Genomic DNA, 11,448 nt, shown 5'->3' with positions numbered 1-11,448 from the left:
TACTTGTAGTCTCTACTTGTAGTCTCTACTTGTAGTCACTACTTGTAGTCTCTACTTGTAGTCTCTACTTGTAGTCTCTAAGATACCTACTTCTTCTTCACAGGAGCCATTTTGACGTGAGGGTACACACAGGTGTTACCAATGACACTAATTAGTGTAGTGTCAATGTAGTGTAGCAGAGCCTTTCCAGTGAGCCACCATGGACAGTAGCAGCACCCTGACCCAGTTTGACCTGAATGGATCAGAACCTTAATTGGTATCATTAATAACACCTGTGTTTACCCTACTATCTCATGGAAAATGGCTTCTTTGACAAAGGTCTATTATTCACATACATAACTCTGGGATACCTTCACTTAATGGTGATATATATTTCAGGAGATGGTCCAGACGAGGAGACCTTTGACGATGAAGAAGCAGCCCTTCCTCCTGATTTGGAGTGGTTAGAAGAGTTGTATGAGTGGGTGGTTCTTGCTTTTCTGTGAATCATATCGCTTTTAGACAACACAAATGTCTATGTGTTCATCTTTAATCGTGTTATCTCCCTCTCAGTACTTAGAACATTACTGTGATTCTCAATATAATATTTTAATGGAAAATAATAATGATAATAATAAAGCTCAATTTTGTTTTGTTGTTTGTTTTTTTCTTTAATTTATTAATCATGTTTTCACCGTCATAAAACCTCAGTACAAATATCTCCATGCTTAATAGTGGTATAATTTTATGTATGTGCTAATGAATAGTCAGGTTTAACATACAGCGTTGTCTAAATGTCATTTTTGCATCTGCCCAAAGAGACGACGATGGCGATGGCAATGGCGACCTCGCGTTTGCGGCTGACAGTGGTAAGAAGAGGAATTATGCCGCGACAGCACGGATGTTCAAGCTGAGACGAAACCTGGACCAGCTGGACTGCTTTCACCGACAGAAGGAGCATGACGTGCTGAAAGCCAGGTCTGGATCTGGCAACCAACAGCCCTCTAGAGCCACAGTAGCTCCTTAACCTAGATAGCCATCCCTGTGCCTTCCTAGACTACTGAAACCTGATCACAATGGAGAACTTTACATTTGTTTTGGTTTTTTAGTATGAACACCAAAAAAAGTGTCATTGCATCGCTAAGAAAAAACTATTTCCCACAATCTTTTCAGTTTCAGAGTTATTCCACTTTCCCAGGTCTCTTCCCCCCTTTGCCCTTGTCACACAGGGCCAATCATTTCTGTACCAATTGATTCAGCACTGCAGGAAATCATTTCAGCTGAAGAGAGAACATTTCCCATAATGTCCTCTCTCCCCACTTTTCTTCGCTCCGTTTTATTTGTCTGCACTGCGAGCCATTAAGCACCCGATGAACTGTGATGCGGTCCCTGGCAAAAATGGCTGTCATTTTCCTTTAGCACAAAACGTCAAAGGTCAGAGTGGAGCAGTGCTGCGCTCTGATCAAACATGTGTTTAATGGAACCTAAAGCACACCTGGCTCTTAACCAATCTGCAGCTTTTATAGTAGCATGTGTTGTGATTTTCTTTTTATGACATTCGTTTCCCCCAGTCGCAGATTGCTGTGTTGTACACCATTAGACTGAAAAAAGAACATTGGGCTAGTCAAAGCTGTTGACGTGTGTGTGTCCACTCTCAGCTTTTCAATATCTTCAGTAGATTACCCTGTTGGCCGACATAATTACCTCCCTTTAGTTGCAATGGCCACAGCGAAATCTATTAGCTGATGCTCTGAACACGTTGCACTTCAACAGCCTTGAAAAGGTTTCTTCTGATTGGCTTTGACCTGGAATGTTTTTCTATGTCTATACTCGACCCTGTGTGTGTTATGTTGCGTTCCTTTTTTCCAGGGAAGAGCTTAAACTCTGTCGTCAGAACATTAAAAGTTTGGTGGAGCAGAGGAATGACATGGAGGAAGAGATAGAGCGACAAAAAGCAGCAGACAACAGGTGAGTCCAAAAGTAACAAACAGTGACTGGTCTGTGTTTTATATCCGGATATGAGGATGTTTCTGTTTTGTCCAACCTCCTGTGTATTCCACTCTTTGTTTCTTTTACTCTGCAGTGTGGTGGTGTTTCGTTTGCGAGCACAGCATAAGCATCTGTGTCAAAAGCTGCAGAGTGAGGAGGAGCTGGAGGGCCACATCAACACTGAGCTGAAGCAACAAGAGTGAGTTAAAGAGGGAAAAGGTTTGACAGTAAGGTCTTGTTCCGACAACTATTAGTACTACTAATAATGCAGCCCCCACATTTATTTCAATGGGAACACTGCATGACACAGCAAACGCAGAGGGGAAAAGGAAGCATGGTCATCCAGAAAAAAAAGTTTAATCCACATAAATGTTTGCCGCAACACAATGTGATGTCAACCGGAATCAAAGGACTGTATTTACCAATCAGACTCTTAAGCACACGTTCCTTGTAGATTACTTTATACCACAAAATGGTCACAACAGAGGATGAAATGATCAAATTCCACCATGAGTTGTAAATTCCTGTTTTATTATTTAGTATTACAAGCCACTGTGCAATCTTATGCCTTCTACTTCAAACTCATGGATCTTTCCCTCAAACTGGACTTCCTGGATTGTATTTCAGCATCTCATCAGCACGCCCACACCAATGCAGCCCCTTGTGTTTTTTCTAACAGTGTGTGCTCTTTTTTTTTGTCAGAAAGCCTGGTTACTCGACACTTTGTACAGCTGCATCACAGTAATAAATGCTGTAAACAATCATTTTTGCTGGAAGGCTTTTACTGCCAAGCAGGCAATTATGGCATGCTAATATCCCAAGAGTTTGATATGCAAGAAAAACTTTGCCTTTTTAATTTTGTACTTTATACGCTAAAAATCATTCCACTGTGGTCTCGGGCAGGTTTACCTTTTTTGTAAAGCCTCATTCTGCTATAAAGAACCAGTTATTCAGGAGAAATTTCCTGTTTCCTAATGGCCTGAATGGTGTTTTGTAGACTTTTACAAAAATCACCCATTAAATGTTTGCCTCTTAGACCAATTGATTCAGTTGTCTGATCAGTTCTTAAGTATGATTTAAATAAAAAACTAGAGAGCAAAATTAAATCTGCATTGTGCCTGAAAACACCGTGTAGATCTGGCATCTAACATCAGCTACGGTGACTGTACTGGCAGATAATATACACAATACGCCACCAGTCAGCTATTTCATATCCTATCTACATCTATCTCATTTTACATCCTTGTTCCTCAGACTGGAGCTGATTGAGGTGGAGGTGGAGCTTGGCAGGTTCTCCTTGCTCCGGCAGGAGGTGCAGGAGGAGGAGCGGGTCTTCCAGGCCCTCAAGGCCAAGAAAGCAGCGACGAGGATGCAGCAGGAGAAGAAAGCCAGCCAGAACCTGCAGCGCAAGATGCACCATCTTAGGGAGTAGGAAAAACAAGCAGCACTCCCTTATGAAAATATTTTTTGCCCTGTGAAGTTATGGCAACCAAGACTCATATGTCTGTAAGTGTCTGTGTTTGTCTTCTTATAGTAAACAGGCAGCCATGCTGAAGAAAGAGGAGACTGGATGTCAGAAGGAAACTGAAGAGGGCCAGGTGAACCGCAAGATAGCTGCCAAGTACTTAAAAGAGACCATTAAAAGGTAATTAGCTGTTAAGCCAATGAACAGGGTTTAGACTAGAACAAGAATATGATGCATCTCAGTGAACTTGCTGCAGATTGACACATCCTATTGATCCTTAACTCAACGCCAGACAGGATACTTGAAAGAGCTCATGTTCATCCAGAAAAGTTAGAGCTGAAAGCAAATGACAGATCAGATCTGAGCAATGATTCAAATCACTATTTCCCCTCAAAAGCTAACTATTGAAAACACTGTACATGAAATGCTATTTGACCGGTCTGCCCTAACATTAGTGTTTTCTTTTTGGATATCCAGTATAGTCATAGTCAAAGATCCACCTCAAAACCTTAAGGGATAAAGGTGGCAATTTTACAGACCAAAACCAACAATGCACTAATTCTGCTAATAAGTATTCCCTGAGTAGCCAAAGCGTGAGCCACACTGTTGCACTGGGTCACTAATTCCTTAATTACCATTATCATTAGTATTATCCCTCGTCAACAGAATTCAGGGAGTGGGGAAGTTCCCATTCAATATTTACAATCTGGAACTGGAGCTAAACAGTATTTTCTATCAGTATTTCCCACCTAAAAGCTTGTAATGTAATGTGAAATGTAATACTTAGCATGTGACAGCTCAGATCATTATGGTTATACAGAATAAAGTTATGATAATTAACTTCAGCTCCTGGAAGTTTCGATCCTAAGCAGTCATTTCAGATTTGGTTTACTCTCTGTACTGTGTTTGAGCATTGACATTCTTTGTGATCGTCCCCGTTTCATTCAGGATGCATCAGCAAGAGGCTGAGAAGGAGCAGCAGAACAGAGAGTTACTGGAAAAGAGGAAACAGGCTGTCAAGTCACTGAAATCAAACATAGCAGCCACCCAAGTAAGCATCAGCACCCTCCCATACTGATACTGTAGCATTATAGTTGTTGTTTTAGCATTGATGGGATACAAAGCTGTAATGCTATGTATTATTTACACTTTCTATAGTTACCATATCTACGTAAAGTGCAATATAGGATCATTCCTAAGTGCATACGTGAACAACCTTTTAAATACAACCCATATTTAATGATGCATTATATACTCATGAAGCTTTAAAGACAGTGATACAACTTTGCCTTGATTTGTACATGTACACATGTAACTGTATAGTTAAATGCATGTATGAAATTGAAAATAATTTTCTGATGTTGGTCTAATGATTGTACCCATTTGCAGTCTAGTGTCATAATTTGGTCCACCAGTTACTGCTACTGGTACAAACCCATTTTGAAAGTTTCCCCGAGTCCGGCAGGTGTTATGGGGAAAAAAAGGACAAATATAATGTGAAGGAATGATTGCATTAGCAGTAGTGCTGCTGCTAATGTGGATGCTCGCCCTAACTGACCAGAGTAGCCACAACAATTTTAGGCTATCGACAGACTGTAACATCTGGTCAACTATATTATGAAGCCAAAGGAAATCCTCATACATTTAAATAAAAACATGCCATTAGGACCTTGATTTACTTTCATCCAAGCTGGCCAAATTTCCTCCTCCCTAAGAGAGATGTGAAACATTTTCATTTTATTGTCATTACTACAACAACTACAATTTCTTTAGGAGAGCTTACGGGTCCAACAAAGCAGAGCCAAAGCAAACGCCCAGAAGAAGGAGCAGCAACAGAGACAACTGAGAGAATCTCTGCAGGCCCAAGGAATCAACAATACCAAGCATATGTACCAACAGAAGCAACTAGACGAGATCAAACGAAAACAAGAGTATGTCCTCTCCCTCTCCCTCTCCTCTCCTCTCCTCTCCCTGTCCTCTCCTCTCCCTCTCCCTCTCCTCTCCCTGTCCTCTCCTCTCCTCTCCCTCTCCTCACCCTTTCCTCTCCCACATGCATGTCCTCTACTCCCACTCCATGCAGCAGCGTGTGGGTGTTTTCTCTTGCTGTGTGCTGAGGAATACATGACCGCATTTCAGTATAATGCAGTGTTGTTGATTTGCCCTTCTCAGGGAATTTGCAGAGAGGCAGAAGTCAAAGAGAGTGGAGATTGTAGCAAAAATCCTCCAGGAGGAACAGCTGGTAAAGAGAAGAAAGAGGCACCAGGCACTGCTGCCTAAACCCTCAGCCACTGACAAGTTCCCATCTCTGGGGAGGGCAAGAGAGAAGCTCCTCTACTACCTGGATCCCAGCCCCCCATTAGCCAGGGAGGAGAGAGACACAATCGTGAGTGGTCCATAACATCTAAGAAATACCTTTTATAAAGAGATCAAATGCATGTTCGACAATTCTGTGACCCAATGTGTGTGTGCTTTTGTCCAGCCGTTAAGAGAGTTCAGCAACACTAGCAGCAGCTCATCATCAGCTTCTTCTGATGTTGAGGACCTGGAGGAAACCATGCGTCCAGATGTGGACCACCAGAGCCTTGCTGAAAGCCTGGCTGAGCCTGAGTTCTCTGGTCTGTGGGAGCAGAACTGCAAGGTGCACTGAAACAACAGCTACTGCCAACCAAAAAGCAAATCCCTGCTAGCTGCTAAAATTAAACGCTCATAAATCATGTCCCATTCACAGCAGGCACATCATTTTTCTATGGATGTGCTTATTGCATATTTTTCAACAGCTGAATTCCCCACCTGCAAACTGAAGCATGTTATGTAAATAATTGCAGTGAAAGCAAATATTTAAATAATTTGAAATAGTTGCGTAGCAGACTCGATGTAAACAACAAAGATGATTCAATTGATTTCTTGTTCACTGATTTAATCAGGCTGGTTGAAAGTTAAGAGTTAGGTAGCATCAATGGGGCAGGAACAAAAGAGAGGTTCAATTCCCAGTAGCTGTACCTGCGACTTGTTAGTGTGTTCCAATAAACAGGACTGTCAGTGTGTGCCAAGGGATACCAGTGACGGATCATGTTCTCATTTTTTCATTACAGACTGGGATCTGGGATCTGGGATCTGGAATGGGAAATAAGCAAAAAAAAAAAAAAAAAGACAAGGTCAACAATCAGGCCACAATGCTGAGGGAATTAGGATAGAGATAGGGTTTCTACTGATGTTTTTAGATAAGAGCTTTTCTGTTACCGACACTAAATTAAAAATGAGAGAATTTACATTTAGAATACGAACGATTAGAGCTGGAACTACTAGTCGATTCATTGGTTAATCAATCGACTGAAAATGAAAATGAAAACAAATGTTTGTAAATTTTTTTTACAAGTAATTTTATCATTCAAAAACCCATAACAGATAAAACAAAGAACAACAGATTTCCAAGAATCTGAAGTGAAAAATAATTGCTAGTTGGCAGTCCTATTACTGATTAGTCAAATACACTTGGGAACATTATCTTGGGGACATCAGTGTTATCTGTGCATGTTTCGAGCAGCTGGACCTTCACATTTGGGATCACTGCATTTGTGTGACCAACCAAGCCAGCTGCTGCTCACTCTTATTATTAATTCGTCCCTGCAAAATGATCCCTGGCTGAACTAATCCATCCCATTAAAAACCTCTTTCAATAATTCTACTACTGCTCTTAAACCACAGGTGTATGATGAAGCAGCAGTGAGAAGAACATGACACAATAAACAATGATAATCATCACCATAAATAGCAAAATGGGGGGGGTTTTTCCCCCCCATAAAAAAAACAAATCAGATCAAAATTAGAATCTAGTTATAGAGGGTCTCAAAGAGTTGGTCAACTTTCTTCCAAATAGAATTATCACACTGATATCTGTCCTAAGTAAATACTAACACATTAGGCATACAGTACACAACTGCACTGACCTTCCATAATACAGTTTGAGAACACTGTAGACCTTGTAGAAAACCAAAGATGGTATTGTTTTTTTACTTCCCTCCTGCATGTTAGGCTAGTTAACCCATTCCCAGATCTTCTAAAACGTGTAGTTAAGTGTAGTTAAAGACCTGTGTAAAAATGAAAATTGAGTTACACCACAGTGACAGCACCATTCTGTGGCCTTGCTCAAGGGCGTCCCATGTAGTTGCTGATAGAAGCAAAAGTGTCTGTAGCTCACTGCCATTGGAGGTGAGTTAGCCTCGTCTCATCCATACAAACCCCCCCCCCCCCCGCACACACATACACACACTTGAAGTGTGGGGCGACAGGAATCACTTCTCATTGTGCTGGTGCCTTTGAGGCCTCAGAGCGAGCACGGTGCTACAGCTCGGAGCTCCGAGCAAGTACCCAGTCAAGTGGAAGTGTTCTCTCCTAACATACAGATCAGACTCATGCCCTCATCAAAGGCTACTTCTCAACACAGTAATGGCTAGTGCGGTGAGCACAGTAATGTAACAAAGCTAATAAGATGATTCATGAGGGGGAGAATGATGACTAAAAGTGCTACAATGCAGAAAAAATAGAGCAGATATAACATGACAAAACCAAAAAAAAGGGCCACAGAGTTTTACATGTAGATAAATGTACACACTTTTAAACCTCTTAACACACAATTTACCACTTTAGTTTCTCCTTAAGTAGCTTAGTACAAACAAAAATGAAAGAACTGAGAAGGTGACAAAACAACAGCAACTGACAAAACTTTCAGGCATACTATCAAAATACATTTCATACTTCTGCCTTTCTTTTACATCTGTTCAATAAAGAGCGAATTTTGAGTTTATTATGTAACAATTATACTGTTTTATCATAGTGAATATTTATCATGACTTTACCAGCTGTTGCTTCCCGGTATGGTTACAGAAGCTCCTGAATGAGAAAACTATGTTGGTGCAGACAGAAGTAAAGCAGGAAGAATCTGCAACGCCCAGTGGAAATCTCAACATGCCTGCTAAAAAAGTTCATGGGAAAGAGTTGAAAGGGCCTCCATTCACCAGTAAACCAGACATCATCCTCTTCAAGGTACCTCACTACTGGTTTTACAGTATCACTCCTGAAAAGACTTCATCATAGGACTTTTAGCATAAATTGTGTGTAATGTTTTCTGTTTAAAAAGTCTAACAGTTGATTGTTTTTTGTTTTTTTTATATAGTAACACTGACATTAAATGATCTGTTTCAGGACTTTGAAGTGGGGAAAATATATAAGAAGAAAATCATCCTGACTAACATCAGCTACATCACTAACCACTGCAAGCTTCTCGGGGTCTCCGCCCATCTGAAGGATTTTATCTCTATCAAGTAAGATTTTTACATTGTCCATAGACAGGCGTCCGCTAAACTCACGACTTTCTAAGCCACAAAAGGCTTTATACGACTTTATTCACATATGCAGTAGTATTACCAAGACCTGTAAAGACACTTGACACTGTGAAATTGGTGGAGTTCCCCTTTAATAGGCTACTTGATAAAGAAGACTTTCAATTCTTCTATTGTTAAATAGAAAAATGAGTTCGGAAAAATAGTGTCATCTACCTAGTGTGGATGGAGAAGCCGTTTCCCCCTGCCTCCGGGACTTTGTGCTAAGATAGGCAACATGACCTGGACTTAACTCTACGCACACAGATTAAATTGATCTTTTTTGGCTCTGGGCAAAGGTCAGCCCACAAGAACCCAAACTGAATATCATCTGAGGATGATATGGAAATATTCATCTTATAGAGATAAAAGAGACACCAAATTTGGATTTAAAGACCAATGTTAAAGCCCCTATGAACTCACTATATGTTGAACAGCTTCTGTTATCACATGGAAACATCTGCTCATGTATCACCACTTAGCAATTTAATACAACCACTTCTTGTCATTTTAAAAGACGATGGAGTGGACGTGAAAGCAAAGCCTTTCCTCCCACATATGGATCACCACGCTCACTGTTCCTCTTATGAGGCTCGGCTCAGTGAGTCAGTCTACAGCTCTGCTATCTCCTCTCTCTCAGCCCGCCAGCAGCCCACAGCCCGAGCAGAGAAGCATTGTTCTCCAGGTCACTCACTGTGTATCACTTTCCCGTCAGCCCCATGTGACTTGATGTGGTTTCTTCATCTTTCTTCTTTCTGCCTGACTGAGTGAGGAGTCTCCCAGGCTAGTGCAGGGTCAGCTGGGAACTAGTGATGCTGTTCTTGGGCCTTCGTGCTGGACCACTTGTCTGAACATATCACCTTCTAGTCCCCTGATCTTAACTCACACGTAGCAAACAAGCACTTTCCTACCAAACGGGTGAATGCACACATACCGTATAGTGTACATTATACCCACTCAGCTCTCCAGCTCCCACCTCTCTTTCATGTTAGTGAAACACAGCAGCACACTCTTTCTTCAGATTTTTCATAATTATACATATTTTAAAGGTATGGTATAGATTAAAGGACTAGGTATGTGCAGTGTGACTATGTATCTTAGAAAAGATAATAAAAAAACACAATATTTTGTAACAATTATAGTTATAGCTATAAAGTCACTTGGTGGCTTGTTATGGGAAGAATCCTGACAATCTGGCTAGGTAATCTTTGTGTGCCTTATAAGATAGGGTGCAAAGTAATAACACAAATTACGAAGACAAAGAAAGATTTCTTCCAATAAAGTCATTACAAAACATGTGACATCAAAGATGGTACAGGATTTCTTCCACACTCACCCAGTGTGCTAAGTGCTGCCACCGGTGGGCATAAAATATATACAGAAGTTACAGTTTTAGTATTAATGTTGTAAAACAACTTCCAGCAACCAGTGGCAGCACTGAGTGCTCAGCTGAGCAGCACTCCAGTCAGTGACATTGACGTTGTTTCTGTGTTTACACCTAAAAGGTTAAACTCTAAAAGTCGTTTGGAACGATTACTCACCATCCAGTGACAGTAACACATTTTATAAGCCACTGACTGACTCAAGTGTCAGGGGTTATGACGATCCGTGGTAGTCCTGGATCAGGGTTGATGGTGGCTAATGTTAAAAACCTCAGATGGATATTGATGTATAACTGATATTAAAGTGAAGTAAACAGACTGTACCCATTCAATTCGTTCTCAGACAGGTCATCTTATAATGACGTCTTTAAAGCGACTGACTCAATAGATTCTTGGGAAATCAATGTGCCATTATCCTGTACTGTAATTGCTTTTGACTGCAGTGGCCATCGATTAGTATATGTTACATAGTCCCACTTTGATGCTGTCCGGTTGGCCGGATTTTTTCCGTTATATTGGGTCCATCATACAGTCTAGGTCTATTGTTCAAGTTTGTTTTGTTTACTGTATGTACATCCCACTGATTATTCACACTATATTGGAACTAGTCGTGACCAATGTTTGTATGACTCACAAACAACAAATCATTTCTAGCCTCTTAAAAAATCACTGGATTGTAAATTTACCCACTATATGTTGTATTGACCCACACTGGGTACATTTTTAACTCAGTGATTTGCAGTGTGTTACCTTGCAACTTTCACAAAACAGAATGCTACTGTAAAGTGGACATGTCCAACCATTGTAACTATAATCACCACCATAACCACAACAGGATAATGGATAGACTAGTATAGGAATAATATAGTTTGGTGTCTATTGTAGTCAGAAAAAGAACTGAATTATGCTTACACATGCTGACAGATTCACCTATTTCTGCCACTTTACTTGTTATACACCCTCATTCTACTATTATGTGTCTCTGTTGTGTGTAAAACATGCAGGTTATTCACACATTAATACCTACAATATTGAGATCAGTCGTGACAACTGTAAAGCCTTCATGGCTCACCCAGCTAAAAACATTAGCACAGCAGGAGAGAGAGAAACATGAACCAGGAACACACTGGGCTTTTTCACACCAGTCCATGGTTCCCTGTACGCCCCCTGAATTTCTAAATATGGCTTCCCATCCCCCTACACCCCCCCCCGCCCAGTGTACATGCATTGCGTATTTGTGCCAGAATGGGTTCTG

The 11,448-nt window shown here is 40.8% G+C and overlaps 1 protein-coding gene across 1 annotated transcript in view; it reads left to right on the top strand.

Annotated features, from left to right (window-relative positions):
- cfap74 (cilia and flagella associated protein 74) overlaps positions 1-11,448 on the top strand; it is a 46,723-nt gene that overhangs the window by 831 nt on the left and 34,444 nt on the right. Inside the window, exons 3-14 of the mRNA XM_035655894.1 lie at positions 379-460; positions 799-957; positions 1,849-1,947; positions 2,063-2,167; positions 3,223-3,396; positions 3,503-3,613; positions 4,382-4,484; positions 5,207-5,364; positions 5,603-5,816; positions 5,913-6,071; positions 8,318-8,476; positions 8,636-8,754. Coding sequence (XP_035511787.1) covers positions 379-460; positions 799-957; positions 1,849-1,947; positions 2,063-2,167; positions 3,223-3,396; positions 3,503-3,613; positions 4,382-4,484; positions 5,207-5,364; positions 5,603-5,816; positions 5,913-6,071; positions 8,318-8,476; positions 8,636-8,754 — 1,642 coding nt within the window. The remainder of the gene's footprint in view (positions 1-378; positions 461-798; positions 958-1,848; positions 1,948-2,062; positions 2,168-3,222; positions 3,397-3,502; positions 3,614-4,381; positions 4,485-5,206; positions 5,365-5,602; positions 5,817-5,912; positions 6,072-8,317; positions 8,477-8,635; positions 8,755-11,448) is intronic.

Source organism: Morone saxatilis, unplaced genomic scaffold (assembly GCF_004916995.1).
Source record: "Morone saxatilis isolate NCDOM2014 unplaced genomic scaffold, NCSU_SB_2.0 Contig15, whole genome shotgun sequence".
In the NCBI taxonomy this organism is placed as follows: Eukaryota; Metazoa; Chordata; class Actinopteri; family Moronidae; genus Morone; species Morone saxatilis.
Note: the sequence above shows the minus strand (reverse complement) of the source record. Positions and strands in the feature narration are given on the sequence as shown.